The sequence below is a fragment of the Aphelocoma coerulescens genome, chromosome 21 (genome assembly GCF_041296385.1).
Source record: "Aphelocoma coerulescens isolate FSJ_1873_10779 chromosome 21, UR_Acoe_1.0, whole genome shotgun sequence".
Classification (NCBI taxonomy): Eukaryota; Metazoa; Chordata; class Aves; order Passeriformes; family Corvidae; genus Aphelocoma; species Aphelocoma coerulescens.
In genome coordinates this window covers 7,179,923-7,197,738 of record NC_091034.1, presented here as the reverse complement: position 1 = coordinate 7,197,738, position 17,816 = coordinate 7,179,923, and the positions used below count along the sequence as shown (strand labels likewise).

The window sequence follows — 17,816 nt, the reverse complement described above, 5'->3', positions numbered from 1 at the left end:
TACTTTAAAGCAGTTCCCCTTGCTTTATGCACATTAACAAAACTCACCTGCTGCAGGCAGAAGGCCTAAATTCAGAAAACAGCTAATGTTTGTGACATGTTCTTGTCTGGGCTTTGACAGGAGGAGGAAATTTTATCCCATTTCTTTCTAAATGTATGAATTGGTTTCAGACCACTCCAAGCAGAAACTCCTGTGCTCAAATATTTCCATACACCAACACCAGCTCTTATGCCAATATCCACAGCAAAACACGAACTGGCACTGATTTAATGCTTAAAACAACTCCCCTTTGCACATCCTTCCTGCAGCAAGTTTTTAACACAATGCTGTGAGAGGATTCTGCCTCTTTCTGTCATTTCCTAAAGGAATTTGCAGTCAGGATCATGCACAGACAGCTCTCTGCTCCTCCCACTGAGGGATTTTCATTTACTCTGCATCAGTGACACTTTGGAAGGGTTAAATGAACAGAAACCCTCAGTATAAATCTGATTTCCTGCGTTCTAACTGGAGGCAAATACTTTGGTGGGTGGAGCTGGGAATAAAGGCCATGATGGCATCTCTTGGGCCCAAGTATTCCAAATTCTGGACCATTTTAAACACAATGGGTGGCACCTATTAATTCTTAATTAAGCCTGGAAATTCTTGTCTGGCAACGAATGAAAAACCCAAGCTTACTTTGATGTACAGACCAGAGGCAAGAGATGGAGTTCTGCATTTTATAGGTGCACTTTGGGTGCATTTAGGTATAAAAACTGATCTCCAGAGCCCCTGTTACACCAGCATAAAACACCACAGCTGAGCCAAGCCTTGAGAAATCAACAGCCAGTCCTCTCCAAGCTATTCATCTTCTCATGCTGCAGAAAGTTCTGCATATTGTCAAAAATAATCTCTCTGCCACTTCACCGTGGGTTGTGCAGACCTCTCAGAAAAACGCTGAGCTTCAAAGAGTTTCAGAGCAATTATCAAATTATTCCATTAAAATAATAAGAGTCCCTGAAAGCAGGCAGGAATGCAGACACAAGTCTCTTGTGTTCGTGCAGGAGGAGTTGTTGCTCTGAAAGATGTGAGGAGAAGGGGGAAGATGAAGCAGGACTCACCATCCTCGTGCCCTTCCCGGTTCCTCCGCCGGTGCCGCTCCCGCCGGTGGCTGATCACGGATTCTGTTCCTGTCTCGTTGTCCAGGCCATCCCTGCTGCTGGCAGCATTGGGACTGTCACAGAACAAATGGCAACAATCACTGCACTCATCCCTTTTTCCCTTTTTCCCTTTTCCACACAGACAGCCACAGCTGGGAGCACGTTGGTGCAGCAGCCAGAAAACTGCTCTGAGGCTGAGCACTGCAAACTGTCCTGGGCTGCTGGGCCCACCCCAAAAAAACCACCTGAGGGGTGAAAAGAAAACCCAAAAAAACAAAAAACCACCTGAGGGGTGAAAAGAAAACCCAAAAAAACCACCTGAGGGGTGAAAAGAAAACCCAAAAAAACAAAAAACCACCTGAGGGGTGAAAAGAAAACCCAAAAAAACCACCTGAGGGGTGAAAAGAAAACCCAAAAAACCACCTGAGGGGTGAAAAGAAAACCCAAAAAAACCACCTGAGGGGTGAAAAGAAAACCCAAAAAAACCACCTGAGGGGTGAAAAGAAAACCCAAAAAAACCACCTGAGGGGTGAAAAGAAAACCCAAAAAAAACACCTGAGGGGTGAAAAGAAAACCCAAAAAACCACCTGAGGGGTGAAAAGAAAACCCAAAAAAACCACCTGAGGGGTGAAAAGAAAACCCCAAAAAACCACCTGAGGGGTGAAAAGAAAGCCCCAAAAAACCACCTGAGGGGTGAAAAGAAAACACAAAAAACCACCTGAGGGGTGAAAAGAAAACCCAAAAAAACCACCTGAGGGGTGAAAAGAAAACCCAAAAAAACCACCTGAGGGGTGAAAAGAAAACCCAAAAAAACAAAAAACCACCTGAGGGGTGAAAAGAAAACCCAAAAAAACCACCTGAGGGGTGAAAAGAAAACCCAAAAAAACCACCTGAGGGGTGAAAAGAAAACCCAAAAAAAACACCTGAGGGGTGAAAAGAAAACCCAAAAAACCACCTGAGGGGTGAAAAGAAAACCCAAAAAAAACACCTGAGGGGTGAAAAGAAAACCCCAAAAAACCACCTGAGGGGTGAAAAGAAAACCCAAAAAACCACCTGAGGGGTGAAAAGAAAACCCAAAAAAAACACCTGAGGGGTGAAAAGAAAACCCCAAAAAACCACCTGAGGGGTGAAAAGAAAGCCCCAAAAAACCACCTGAGGGGTGAAAAGAAAACACAAAAAACCACCTGAGGGGTGAAAAGAAAACCCAAAAAAACCACCTGAGGGGTGAAAAGAAAACCCAAAAAAACCACCTGAGGGGTGAAAAGAAAACCCAAAAAAACCACCTGAGGGGTGAAAAGAAAACCCAAAAAAACAAAAAACCACCTGAGGGGTGAAAAGAAAACCCAAAAAAACCACCTGAGGGGTGAAAAGAAAACCCAAAAAACCACCTGAGGGGTGAAAAGAAAACCCAAAAAAAACACCTGAGGGGTGAAAAGAAAACCCAAAAAACCACCTGAGGGGTGAAAAGAAAACCCAAAAAAAACACCTGAGGGGTGAAAAGAAAACCCCAAAAAACCACCTGAGGGGTGAAAAGAAAACCCAAAAAAACCACCTGAGGGGTGAAAAGAAAACCCCAAAAAACCACCTGAGGGGTGAAAAGAAAGCCCCAAAAAACCACCTGAGGGGTGAAAAGAAAACACAAAAAACCACCTGAGGGGTGAAAAGAAAACCCAAAAAAACCACCTGAGGGGTGAAAAGAAAACCCAAAAAAACCACCTGAGGGGTGAAAAGAAAACCCAAAAAAACAAAAAACCACCTGAGGGGTGAAAAGAAAACCCGAAAAAAACACCTGAGGGGTGAAAAGAAAACCCAAAAAAACCACCTGAGGGGTGAAAAGAAAACCCAAAATCGATGCCCTGAGACTCAGAGCTGTTTGCACGAGTGCTTGCACATCATCCTGACACTGGAAAAGCTGCCACAGGGCCGTGCATGACATTCCCACAGGGAAGAAAGGCTCCTGCTGGGCCAGGAGAAGGGATCATTCTGGTACGTGCTGAGATCCCAGCCAAGAGCAGAAGCTGCAGCTCACTGGCACTTTTAATTTAGAGCTCTGACCTTGAAGGGTGAAGCCTTGCAAAGCTCACAATAATTAAGTGCACAGAACCACAGAACGTCCTGTGTCGAAAGGGACCTTTGAGATCATCCAGTGCCAGCCTTGCCATGGGCAGGGACACCTTCCACTGTCCCAGGCTGCTCCAAACCAGCCTTGGACACTTCCAGGGATCCAGGGGCAGCCACAGCCTCGCTGGGAAATCCAATCCAGGGCCTCAGCACCCTCCCAGAGAAGAATTTCTTCCCAATATCCAACCTAAACCCACTCTCTGCCAGTGGGAATCCATCCTCCCTTTTTCTGTCACTCCAGGCTCTTGTAAATCATCTTTCTCCATCCTTCCTGTCAGCTCCAGTGCTGGAAAGAGCCACAGCTCATTTTACTGGATTAAACTGAGCAAACTGCCCTAAAGCTCCTACAAATGTAACAGTGAAAAGGAAACTCAATGTGGGCCAAAGCTCTGCTGTGGAAGATCTCCCTCAGAAAGCGACTCCTCATTCTCCTCCTCTCTGACCCATAAATCCCAGCTGGTTCACGAGTCTCCACTCTCCCCTGCCCTGTGTACCTGTAATTCATGCCTGCCATGCCCTCACCCATGCACCACAGGAGTGAAGTGGCCATCCTTTACCTCCAGCAGAGCATCACTGATGTGCTTCTCCTACAATTCCACGAGGCTGGACATGCACATTTCACACAGGGAATTAAACCACCAGCACTGTAACCAACTATCCCCCACTCCTGTGGCAGCTGGAGCTAGACCTGGCTGTGTGGAACCACATTTAAGTGTCACATTTCCACATTTCCACATTTCAGAGGCTGCTGTGCCTCCTGCACACCCACGTGCTCTCTGTGAGTCGATGAAATGCACTGACATGCCCACCAGAGAAATTAGGAAATCAGGGTTGTCGTTCAGGAAAACATCTGAGTGCACATTTTATCTCTACCAAAATGCCTGGGTTGATTTCAGTGCTGCCACAGGGTTTTTTACACTTCTTGTTTAGCCCAGCACAGCTGGAAAGGGGGAGAGGCTGACACATTGCTCAGGTCACTCCTGGCCATCCCAGCAGCACCATCTACTGACTCCTGCTCACAATTCCCACTCCTAAACCACCTCAGAACCTAAATCTGCCTCCAAAAGGTGGTTTCCATCCTACAAAATGTGATTTAAACCACAGCAAAGGGTGCAAAAATAACTCCCAGTTGCCCTCTTCCCTCTCCAAAGCTCAGCCCATTAAATGCAGCTCCATTTTCAGAGCACATGAGAAAGGTAACTCAGAGGTCACTGCTCTCATCTCACCCTGCACCTCCACCACCAAACTTGGCTCAAAGTGGATTTGGCAACCCCCAAACAGCAGCAGTGGAGCATAAAATGCAGGCTGAGCTTCAGAACCCGCAGCAGGAAGGGGAAAAAAATGAAGTTTTGTTTGGATTTCATCAATGATGAAGCAAAATATCAACGCTGTCAGGCAGGGAGTTATCACTTCAGCTCTGATAAGGATCTCATTCCCTCAGATGGCATTGCCTGTTTCACCTATTCCTTGGATTCTTTGTTGTCCAGCAACATTTCTGTTTGTACAATTGCACAACACCCAGCTCAGCTGGCACTTATTTATATAAGGCCTCAATCAACACTGAAGGAGATGACAGATCTTTGGTAGCTTGAAGAGCATTTAAATAAAATCACAGGGATTTAGGAACCAAGAAAGTACAAGTCACTCTCATTGCACAACCACCACAGCAAAATCCCCAGAAACATAATTTGCCATAATTTCTGAGGACTACAGTGATGATTCAGGTTCATTTTACAATGAAAGACTTGTTAAGCTCAACAGAGAAACAAATCACTTCAAAGTACGGTGGATTCTTGGTCACTTTAATCTAGAGTGGGTGTGCTTTAAAATGAAATTCTGACAGTGACAGAATTTAGGGCTTCATGCAGAATAACTGAGATACTCTGCCCTGTGTTATGGACTAAACTCAGGTCATCCTTACCTTCTCTTCTGGACTGAAAAAATGAAACACAACAGAAAAATCCGCTGTAAAACGTTGAGATGTTGTGGGAAATTGTGAGGAGAAGAACCCAAAAAGGCATTAAGGGAAAACAAGTTTTAGTCTAGGAAAACTCCCCACAAGCCAGATTCTCTACTGGAGTTCAGAAAAAGAAAGGAAAAGGAGTGAAGGAAGCAGAAAGCAGGAAGATGGTTTGTCTGGGAATGGGAACAGAGGCAGAAAACACGACCTGAGCGGGGTCCTTCACCCCTCTGAGCATTCCCACATTTTCTCTGTAGTATTTAGAGACTTTGGGAACACTCTGGAAGAAGCAGGTGCTCCAGCAGGGCCTTGGATCCATGGCTCTGGCAGTGAGCAGCACCACAAACCTCGTGCCTAATTCCAAGCTAATTTTCTTCTTAAACAAAGCTCGATCTTGCAGCTGTTCCAGACAGGTTTAGGCCAGGAAAGACAAAGGCCTGGTTTTATTTTCTGGCCTCTCCCAGCCAGTTCAGAACACAGGAGGGCAGCACAGCCCTTGCAAGACACTGCCAGGCAGGGTCAGGATTTCCCAGGATTTCTCGTCCCCTCTGAAAGGTTTTTATCTGTAAAAGACTCAAACACAACACTGAGGGCTCTTCCAGGCAACAGCCATCCCAAAAAGCAATGGAGAAGAGGCAAATCCAGGCCACGTTTCCTTCTCCAAACACAGACTAAGAGCACAAGGCCCTGCTTTAAATCCTCCTTGTGGAAATTCCGAGGCCCTCCCTGGAAATGAAGGTATCCTTAGGATACCCTTTGGATGAGGAACAGGAAATAACAAGGCTGCCATCAAAGCAGATATTTGCAGTCTGGCCACACACAGATGGAGCTGGCAGCCTCTGCGTGGACATGGAGCAGGAATTGAATTATTCCTTATGGAAATTTTCCCTCCTGACAGCAGCGTTCAGCTGGCTCTGCACCCTCCATAATTACACATAACACACTAATCACTTGTCAGCCACACACTACAAAAAGCATTTTGGGCTCCCTCCCCACTTAACTCGTCCACAGCAGGCTTGAAAATGAGATATTTTGGATAAATATTTCACTCTAACAATGACAGGGGGTTTTCATTCCCATTCCCCTTTTAATTCCTCGACATTTTATTTTTATACCAATAACAACAAACAGCTGGCTTGCAGCAGCAAGAGAAATGAGGGTGAGAAATAGGCAGGAATTCAAATTTGATAAATAAATGGGAGAATTGGGTCTTACTGGAATGATGGGGGCCGGGAATCTCCGATGCCTCCCGTCCTCTCCAGGGGTGGTGGCAGGTCCGTGTGGCTCTCGGTGCACTGGGAGCCCGTGTCAGAGTGGGAGCTTTCAGCCAGGACCAGCTGCCAACAGAAAAAAAACCCAGAATTACACCAAAATTACTCCCACCAGTTGCTCCACTCTGGCCCAACGTGTTCAGCCAATATCCCGGGATCTGAGGGGAACTGGAGGACGGGAAGTGCAGGGATCCCTGCCAAAATCGCCTAAAATCAGGTTACAGTCGGTCTCCACATGAAAACATCAGCAGCCTGGATGTGCACAGAATTCCTGCAAGCACCAAGAATTCTTCTCCTCTTGGAAAAACAGGCACCCCAGGCAGGGAGGGGATTTTGGGGACCTGGCACTGCAGCATTCCCTGAGTTGCCCAAGCACACGAGTTGTCAGCATCCCTTGCAAAATACACCCACATTTTAAGGCTGTGCTCCCAGCCTGGCTTTGCCAGCACAAAAATGAGAAGCAAAAGCTGGAACACGACAGAAATACAGCCCAAACCCAATGGAACTCCTCCTACAAGATCTTCAACCCCCTGAAAATTCACAGGCTGGCCTGGCCCCACCACCAAATCTCTGAGTTGCCACCATCTCTGTTGAGATGCCTGAATTAAACCCCAAATCCACCCAAGCTCAACAGAAAGCTGCTTCAGAGGAGGAGCAGACTCCTGCTGGTCATCCTCCCCGTGTCTCTTGTGCCCATTTTGTCTCCAAATGTTCCCTTAAGGCAGAGCTGCAGACAGAAAAAGGCATTTTCCAACCATGCCATGGAAACCACGACATGCAGAGAGGACTCTTCTGTATTTCATGAGGACCTGAAAACTTCTCTAAAGCTCCTCTGGTGTGATCATCACCTTCAGAACTCTCTGACACTGCCATTTGCATTCAGGGAAGCTGGAGGGGCCTGGCAGCCTGTGGAAGGAAAGGCTGCAGAGCACCCAACACCCAGAATCCCCCTGGAAATTGGGAATTAAAGATGCTGCAAGGATCCATCTCCTCATTCCAAACACCAAGGACCTGCATACAGCATGCAATCCTTGGGAATTATCACCAATTCCAGTCCTGGACAAGGCAGGATGTCAATTTTAATGTTATCAATATTCCCAGTCACTACCAGGGATGCTTCTGGATCATGGATCACAGGCATGGCCATGGCACACAGGAGGATTTCTGTACTCAAATCTCATTTCCAGTAAATCCAGGCCAGCCCATCTCCCTCCAGCACAGCCAGTGGGACATCTTTAATCAGCAGAGAAAGAAGAAGGAGTCTCCTCCTCTCCCCACCCTCCTAGTTTGCAGCTCATTTTAATGATTGACAGAAGATCTTAGATTGAACTAAGATCTGATTCCCACCAGGCTTGCACCTACTTTTCTGTATTCAGCAAAGAAATAATAAATTTTTTTAAAAAGACAGAGATGCTTTGTGTAAAGAGTCTTTTTGTATACTTTGGGTTTTGACATTAATATTTTTTAAATCTTCTCCGTGTTGGAAAAAAGCTCCTGACTGAAATGTAAACCCAGGAACCAACCAGAGCAGGTCCCTCCTCTATCAGTAAATATTTTATAATGAAATCAGCATTTTTGCTTCCATGTTCTAACCTAGAAAGGCTGCACCAGTGAGATGAAAGCAATCAAAGATACCTAAATGCAACCTAAATCCCAGGGGAGGAGAACCATACTCTGGGTAAAGCACCACTACAGAAAAGCAAACATGCATTGATCCAAGACTCCTTTTAATTTATCTCTGCAAACAGAACAAGGTGATTCCCAATTAGAAATTCCAGTTCTAATTTGACTTCACCTGTTAGATTAAGTGGTTATTTTTTATTAACAAGCCTGACAGTGGAGGAGGAGGTCCCACTCCTCTGGTTTACAAACAGGAAGGCAAACCTGAGAGGGTTTGGGTAAAATAAAAAGAGGATTCTGTGAAGGACTCAGTTAATATTTGAAATAACTGTACAGAGATTCTTCTCCCATGAAGCTGGGAGAACTTTGCAGATCCTAATGCAAAAAATATATTTAAACAGTCCACTGACCCCACACAGCATTTTCTGGCCATGATCCACAGAAATTAGACTTGACCTGGAGGTGACCAGGGTGACTTTATCACCAACCCCCTGAGCCACCTCATCACTTGGCTGAGTCTCTTTAAACACTTGATGATAAGGTCTTTAATTAAATAAATCCTCAATTAATGATATAGATTAATACCTTTCACTAAGAGGTAACGAGGTCTCCGCTTCCCTTTATTTTCAGCTGTGGAAGAAGCAGAACAGGAGAGATTCCAACTCTAACTGGTTAATTTATTAAGGACTAATTCTAATATAATGATCAGAGAGGTGCTGGCTGTTAAAGAAGGGGATGGAGAGGAGGGAACTGGCATTCAGGATGCAGGGAATTACTCCTAGGAGCATAAACCATAAATATGAGGCAGAAAACACACACAGGCTGTCAAAAAGGAACTGCCTGGAGACAAAACAGCTCCCCAGCACCACATGGAGTCAGCTGCATTATTCAAACTCTTATCACCAAAGCAGGAGCAACAGAGGAAACACTGAAGGGAAAAATAACACCAGCTTTCCTAATAACTTGATAATTAAAGCTGCTTTCTTCCAGGTAGGGAAGTTAAAGGGAGATGTTTAGAAAGTGTGTTGGTGTTATGGAGATGCAAGGATGTCTCTGAGCCTGGAAGATTCCCTGAGGAATCTCTGGGCTTTCACTGACAAAAATCAAACCAAGGGATGAAAAGAAGAACAAATAAAGCAAAAAAAACCCTGAAAGTGGGTGTAGGCAAGATGTGCACATCCCCTCAGCCCTCACACTCTGGGCTGTGAATGCAAAACAAGCCCGAGGTATTTGGGAGCAGGAAAACACAGCCCTCCTTTAAGCCTTTCTGCTCAGGGCAACACCTGACTCCAGGAGGAGCCAACAAGACAAATCCTTCCCATATTTTGGGATATTTGCTCTCTAGCACTTCCCTGCTCCTGGAGGAAGAAGCCTTGGCAAGGCAGAACTGATTCTGCAGGAGGCTCTGGGTCACTTTGGCAGTGCAAAATCCACTGCAGCAAAGCATCTCCTGGTGAATGCTGTCCCTGGAGAGTGATTCCCTCAAGGAAAAAGCACTGGGTACCCATTTCTTACTGATCTGCAGTGGGATTAGAGCCACAAACAGCCTCAGCCATCACCATGAGAAAGGGGAGAGGGCTGCAGAAATTACCCACACTGATCTTTCAGCTGCACTGAGGAAAATAAACCACTTCAAACTGGAATCAGCTCACCACCAGACACAGTGAGCTCGAGATAAATTTGAACTCAAGATCCCAGCAGCATCTCCCCCGTTCCCAAGCAGCTTGTTAATCCTAGATAAACATCTCCCACACTTCCAGGAGTAAATCACAAGCACAAGAGCCATGACAAAGCAGTGGCCAGTGCAAATATTCCCATGTTTACCTCCCCAAAATAAGTTTCAAGCTGTGCTGGCTGCAGGCATTTCCACACAAAGCACACTTAATTCAGACACATCCTCTGGGCTGAAATTTTGCCCCTGAGGAATAACAGTAATAAATAAATAAACCCAGGAGTGTAAGAATTTAAATAAGCTGCCTAACGTGGTCTTGCTTTTATGATAACCACGATCTGGGAGCTCCTGCAAGAGCTTTAAGCAGAACTTGAAGCAATTAAGTTGTTTAAACAAGACACAGACTGTCCAGATCTGTGTCTGGTTACAAGAGGAGCACTCTCACTCATCAAAGCTTTCCTTCTTCACTTTCAGCTCCCTGTGTTCAACAGCACTTAATATAAATGGGTGGCTGCAGACCACATGAACAAAAAACACCCCAAAAGAGCACTGGAACAACATTTGTCGTGCTAGGAAAGAAAATCTGCAGCAGAATCTCCCAACAGTCTGTATATCATCATTAAGATAATTTTGTCCTTTTCTCTGACAAGCTAATAGGAATAAAACACTCCAACAATATTCCATCATTTTTAATGGAAAAGGACTGCCACAATAGAGTGTTTTTGCAGGAGAAGGGCAGAGTCACAACCAGCTCCCTGGCCACGAGCCAGCCCTGATAATTATATTTCCCCCATCAAGCCTCCCCTGCAGTTTTGAGTGACAGGAGCATTTTCTTTGGTCTCTTGCTGGTGCTGTGTGCTGTGCAGAGCAGTTCCACCCCGAAGGACAGCATTTCCATGGGAATCCTGGATGTCTCCTGTGTGCTGCACGTGGAGGGAGTTCAGCAAGAAGTTCATAAAGAAGCGTGGAACTAATTGCAGCTGTTGATTCAGTTCGTTCCATCACACTGAACGCTGCTTGTTTTTACAACTGAGGTCCTGCCACCACACTCCCACCTCATCCTTCCCAGGACTGGAGAGAGAATATCAAGCCTGGCATGTTGGAAAAGAATCTCAGGTGCTTTTGATATCCCCAGTGATTCCCACAGAGCCACTTCCAAGCTGTGATAGGACAAGCACCAGTGAGTTGTGCAAGTTCCACAGTGTGCTAACAAACCACTGCCTGAAAGCTTCTGTTTCCTCCTCCTGTTTCCTTCTTCTTGTTCAGGAGAAGGATTCCAGCAATCCCAGCAAAATATCTGGCTGAAAAAACCCCAGTTCTATTGGAAGTCATTTGCAGAAATCAGCGTTCAGTTCACTGCTTGTGTCACCACCAGACTTCCAACCCAATCTCCAGTCTTTGGATCAGTTGTTTCACCTCTCTGTAGCAAAATTTCCCCTTTTTTTCCTCTCCACCACATTTGCTGATGCTTTTTAATTAATTATGGTAAGGCCTGACTCTTCCAGAGCTCAGCAGAAATCTGAACAAACTCCCACAGGCACTGAGGCAGCTCAAGGAATGGCCTGTGCAGAGTCCAGGGCTGAGGACACCAGACAAAAACCAGCCTGGGGAGGGGAAAGAGCAAACATTGGTGCACTCTGCTCTCAGAGTCTCATCTGGCTAAATATTTATTAATTTATCAGCACAAGAAGTACAATATTTAAACTCTCACCGAGGAACAGCAGCAGCTCTTGGTGTTTCTCTGAGCTCAGGGAGAGGTGAGGGACTGATGCCAGTGACTAAAGAAATACCCAAAAGAGCCATTCATATTTTTGACAGCCACTTCAGAACAGCCACATTCATCTCTGAGTTAGAAGTAATTATTTCCTATAAAGTCACAGGCATCTCAAATCCCAAGTCAAAGCTTCAGAGATGTGGCCCATTATCCACACGAAGGCTGCTCCCAAAGGAGCAATTGCAGAAAAGGGCTGTGCTCCACCAGGAATTCTCTCAAAGGCACCAGGACTCCACACTGCTGGAAAAACCTTATCAGGAAAGGGATGTTTATTTTAGCAATGAGAAATTGTCTACACTGAGATTAGGCTTGGGATGAATGAGGGTTTATATAATGTGTGAAGAGACTGGCCCTGAAATCAGCTCATTTTATACAGAAACTCAACAAGATTCTGCTCCTGGGGATTTTTATTCCCCGCCTCAGCTCTGGGCACTTCTTTCATTTCCCAGCCCTGAAGCTCCTGTGCTGCCCTTGTCAAATGGTTCTGCCCCACGACGTTAATTGTAATTGCAAATACAGGCTTTAAAAAGCTGATGTACAAACAGGACAAGTATTATCTGCTGGCACCCAGATAATGGGGAAGAAATACCAGGGAAAACCTCACAGAAGGCAATGACATCACTGCCAGCCAATAGGAAACTGCACATTCCCGGCAGCCAGGCAAGGAATTGTTCCCAGATGTTGCAAATCCTTCCTAAAAAATAGAGATAACAGCCAGCCCAAGCGCTGGCACCAAGCTGGCAGCAGCCACAAGCCAATTCCTGCCACACTCACAGCTTCCACCAGGCACAGAGAAGAAAAAAACATTTTAAGGCATTACAAAAAAATATTTTCTTCCACACAATTTTTTCAAATTGCCCAATTAAGGACCAACAACAAAAAAATATAAAGGCAAAAAGCAAAACTGCATTAATAATTTCCTTCGGGTAAGCAGTCCCAAAAAACTCCTAATAAATTATTCCCTCAGAAAAATTATATTCTGTGTTGTGTGTTAGCAGAACAGGACACACATCAGGTACTTCTGGTGTGTAAAAATGCATTTACTGTAATAAATTAAGAATTCTGACATACTAATTATGATACTCTATATTGTTGAAAAACTGAAGGTCAGCCACTGAAAAGGACTCTAGGAGCAGCTCTCTGTCCCAAATTATTTAGTGCTTAAAAGAAAAAACAACACAACAACACCACCAAAAAGAAACAAAAACACGCAAGAAGAAAAACAAACCCACCCTGAAATCAAAAGAACAAGATCTGAGATGCAGAGGAGAAAAACAAGCAGGACACAGGAGGGCTGGGGAGGAAGTTTAAATAGCTAATTAGCAGCAGGGATTTTAATTCAATACTAATCCAGCTGTACATGGGAGTTCTCAGGGCAGCCAACGTAAGCAACAACTAAAGACTTGCAGATCCTCCCTTGAACATTTTCCCCTATGGAAATCAGCCCTGCAGATGACACCAAGATCAAAGTTCCCACCTCTGACAAATAGAAGGATTCAAATGTTATTAAAAAAGATGAAAATCTCCAATTTCCAAACGTCAGTCATGGTGTAAAACTTCAAAGTAGCCACTGTATCAGTCAGGAGGGGAGATGTGGGGACAAGAGGAGGCTCAGCTGTGGCGTGTGCGTTTCATTTTGCGATGGGAAATGTGTGGTGTGGCTGTGGAACACAGAGAGAGACACTGCAGTCACTTCCAGGGAGCACCACAACCCTCACAGATGGGGTTGTGCAAGAATCCCAAGCTGTCTCCCACCAGCTGACACACGTTTTATAGCACTGGAGACAAAGAAAGCTCAGACCCAGCTAAAAAAAAAAACAAAACAAACAGATAAGGAAATAACCCTGCCCAAAACACCTTTTTTTTTTTTTTCCAAAAGGTAAAGACCCAACTTTGCTATCCCTGGAAGATTTGTGTGCAATTATCTGTTAAGTTCCAGTGAATGGGATATTAAAGAATTCGAAACTGAACAATTAACTTACAGTGAGATTTACATAAAACTCCTGCAGTAATTAGCAGCAAATAGAGGCAGATAAGCCCTGCAATTTTATGGGTGTTAGTGTGGAAAAAGTAATTTGCAATTCATAATGCAGGTCAGACACAGATGTTTCAGCTGATTGCTGAGCCGAGGGAACAGAAGCCCTTGTCAACATCATCTGCAAAAAGTGCATTGTGTGAGCTCCAAACCCAAGGCAAACCAGGATATGCACAGAAATTTGGGAGCAGGCTGATGGGTGGGAAGGGAGGAAAGAGCCCAAGTGTTGAAGGAATAGATCCAGCCCTGCTTCCTACAATCTGTGCTGTCTCTGCAGAACTGGATGGGTTGATAATTCATCCTGAGCAGCACAAAAAATTCGGTACAGCACACAAAAAAGGCTCCACTAATACCCTCAAATAATTAATTTAAACCACACATCTAAATTTTGCTTTTAGATCTTTGCAACAGCACCATTCTCTATTAAAGGCCTGGACACTGACTCCAACAGAGCTGATTTTTGTGGGTTAAGCTCCTGTGCTGACATGAAGAAGAAAAAATATTTCACTATTTATCATCTACATGCTGTTATAGCATTTATCATACACATCATATATCAGATAAATGTTACCTGACCTAAGGAAGAAAGGCAAACTGAACCCATTCTCCTCCTGAAGAAAAGGCATGAGGAATGAAGGAGGGATTGTGTTCTGACTTGGAAAGCTGGATTTGTCTATTTGTTGAAGGTAGATGAGGAACTGCCTGAGCCCCATCATTAGAGAGGGTGATGTAAGTACCAGAAAAGCTGCAGGAGAAGCAGTGAATGCACTCACAGAATAATTGACTTTTGCAAGAGACCTCTGGAGCTGCTCCAGTCCTGCTCAAAGCAGGAGCAGGAGCAGCAACTGCTGAGGGATTGGAAATAAAGGATCCCAGAATGGTTTGGGTTGGAAGGGACCTTAAAGCTCATCCAGTTCCATGGGCAGGGACCTTCCACTGTCCCAGGGTGCTCCAAGCCTGGCCTTGGACACCTCCAGGGATCCAGGGGCAGCCTCAGCTTCCCTGGGAACTCTGTGCCAGGGTCTCCCCACCCTCACAGCCAGGAATTCCTTCCCAGTCCCTAATCTAACCCTGCCTTCCTTCATCTTGAAGCCATTACCTCTTGTCCTATAATAATGTCCTTGAAGAACTTTAAAATGTGCTACAGGTTTGTGGTAAAACCTTGGTGTTTGGGATCAGAATCGTGGAATGGTTTGGGTTGGAAGAGATCTTAAAGCTCATCTAATTCCACCCCTGCCATGGGCAGGGACACCTCCCACTGTCCCAGGCTGCTCCAAGCCCCATCCAACCTGGCCTTGGACACTGCCAGGGATCCAGGGGCAGCCACAGCTTCTCTGGGAAATCCATTCCAGGGCCTCCCCACCCTCACAGAGAAGAATTTCTTTGCAAATCTGATCTAATTTCCCCTTTCAGTTTGATCCCATTGCTCCTTGTCTTATCACCACAGTTCCATCTCCAACCAGGTTTATCCCCAAGCACAAAGACTGCACATCTCTGGGTGAGCTGGGCTGGTTCACCACCCTCAGAGTTAAAAAAGAAATGTTTTTTTTAATGTCTGAAGAGAATTTCCTTTGTTTCCATTCATTCCTATTGTCTCTTGTCACTGGTGCTGTTGAGAAGGCTCTGGCTCATCTCAGCATCTCCTTGTTTGCCAGATGCTCTTGTCCCTTAACCACCAGACTTCCCACGTGATCTTGATGAGAAATTTTAAAAAGAAATCCATGAAAAACGTGTGTGTCTCAGTTTCCACTCCTAATGGGGAAAAACCAGCTGGTTGTGACAAAGAAAAATACAAAATGAAGGTTTCTGGATCAGCAACTGTCTCCCACCGTGTACAGGGAGAAAAAGGAGAGCAGATACTGATCTTGGTTGCAGCCTCCAAGCAGAAGTTTAATGCAAAAAAATAGGAATGACTGAGAAGATTTCAAACAAGCAGCAAATCCTTGGAGCAAGGATTCTGCCTTCTTCTGCATCTGGAAAGCAGCCAGCAACTTATACTGATGCAGGAATCACAATAAATTGAATTAATTCCTGAAATGCATCTCAGAGATTGTGATGTTCCTCTGAAATGAAAATAGGAACAGTCCCAGAATTAAAATAGAACATTTAACTGGTGTGTGTGTGTGTACATATATACAGTGTTGTTCTGATCTTATTTCTTCCTATTCTCCTGGTTTCCAGCTGGAAAAGCCATATATTTTCATGTTTCATGTTATTTAAGGAGCTGGCAAAGAATTCAGCTCTTAACATGAGATAAAAATGCCCTTTGGGAGTTGGTTGGGAGAAAGAAGAAGGAAGAGATTGAGGAATTGGGATGTAAAGGAGAATGAAATAATCTACATCCTTATTCATGTGGAATAGTGGGGGTGGATTTTTCCTTAAACTCCAAGAACACCTTGCTGGAACAACTTGAGCCATATTTTGCTGCACAGAAGAGCCTGAATGGTGTCTGGAAGTCAGAATAAATCATCAATACACTGAATTCTCAAAGTAAAAGATCAATTTAACTGGACCACACAGATAAAAACAAACAGCCCCATCCTCCTACACGCACTGGGAAGAAGAGACCCAGGTCAGGGATGCAGAGGACAACCTGGATATTGAATTAACTGAACATTTAATTAATATTTACCAGCTCAGCAGCATGGGAGAAAGGGGCAGAAACAAAGGGGGGATGACACTGAGGAACAACCAGGGCAGGTGTTGCACACTGAGGAGGAAAGGGCTTCTCAGGATGAATTTGCTCTCCTGACAGGAGCTGCCATCAGTTCCCACCCCTCTGCTGCTAAACCAGACGCTGCTCTCAGGCCATGGCAGCACAAATCCCACCTCCATTTTCTCCCCTATTTTATCTGCAGCTTTTGGGACGCTCTCTTCCGCTTGTTAATCACACATGAAATCCCTTTTTGTCCCATCCATTCCCACCCTGCCAGAGCCCCACGCTCCAGCCCCCCAGTAATCCTTGGACTGAAGGCAAAAACAGCACCACCAACATCCAGAGCTCAGGGGCATCCTGAGAGCAGCAAATTCAGCAGCACTGAGCCCTTCAGCCAAATCCCTCAGAGCATCCAGGGGCTGATCCCACAGCAGGGGCCATCAGGATGGATGTTCCCCCTGGAGGAGTTCTCCCCATCCCACCTCCACTTCCCACACAAGAATGGACACAACCTCATTAAAGAAAGGACTTTGTGCTGGTTCCAGATGGACCCTAAGCTCTCAAACACTTCTGTGTTTATTTGTTTGTTCAAACATCAGTTTGATTCCCTAAAGCCAATGGTTTTATTCCTTTGACAACCGATTTACTCACCCAGGGAATCTTCCCTTTTTCCTGGAGGCAAGTGGTGCTCATTCCTTTCCCTGAGCACTGCTCAGCTTTAGATCAGAATCAGATCAGAACAGCAGCTTTAAATCGAAATAACTCTGCTTTGAAACACTTCTCCATTCCCAAACCAAGGCATTTTGGTGCCTGCTGAGTGGAAGTGCATGGCTAAATTCTTGGAAAAGCTCTGGAAGTCACGTTGGTTATCAGTCAGCTACTGCCACTGAGGCAAAAGGTTGGAGCACAAAGGTAAAAAAACAGGTATGGAGGTCCTAAAAAAAAGGGAAAAAGCAGCTTTTCCTTCTGAACACAATTCCCAGGAACAAACAGCTAACTCTGCAGAGTACAGACAACAAATCCCAATTTTTAAGGCCTCAATTTAATACAAAACCTAGTAAGTGCTTAATACACATTTGCGTGTGTGGGAGGACTGAGCTTAACCTCAGCTTTCCAAAGCCACGTGTTTTGCTTGCCTAACACTAAAAACCTGTTGGGACTACACAGCTGCCAGAGCCTGAGTGCCCTAAAATTAAAAGCAATCAATAGAGCAGGAAGAAGTTGCTCATATTGTGTGATCCAGCTGAGCTCAGTTCACCTGCCAGCCCCAACCCTCCCAGAGCAGCATTTCCAGCTGCTCAGAGCCCAGCAGGGGCTGTGCCTGATGATCCACAAGGAATCATTGCTTAAGAACCATCTCCCAGTCAAAGTGAGGTTGAAAAGACACACGTTGCACTTTTCTTTACACAACACTGGAGTGCACACATGCAGGAAACAGCATGCAGTCAATCTGGTATTTGATTTTTTTTTTATGTCATTTTGATGTAATCCTGTCTACAAGAAGCCAGGCTGAGAAACTTCAAGCTCCCCAGCAGGTAGCAAATGTCCTTATCCTGTGTAACTTCAATGTC

At 45.1% G+C, this 17,816-nt stretch overlaps 1 protein-coding gene across 3 annotated transcripts in view; it reads right to left on the bottom strand.

Moving 5' to 3' along the window:
* DVL1 (dishevelled segment polarity protein 1) overlaps positions 1-17,816 on the bottom strand; it is a 68,086-nt gene that overhangs the window by 21,328 nt on the left and 28,942 nt on the right. For 2 of the 3 annotated variants that reach the window (XM_069034816.1, XM_069034817.1), the window contains exons 3-4: positions 6,433-6,554; positions 1,098-1,210 (exon numbers count right to left, since the gene is read on the bottom strand). In XM_069034816.1, the coding sequence (XP_068890917.1) occupies positions 1,098-1,210; positions 6,433-6,554 (235 nt within the window). Of the gene's footprint in view, positions 1-1,097; positions 1,211-6,432; positions 6,555-16,896; positions 17,107-17,816 lie in introns of those variants that run through there. The other variant, XM_069034818.1, reaches the window with a different exon arrangement.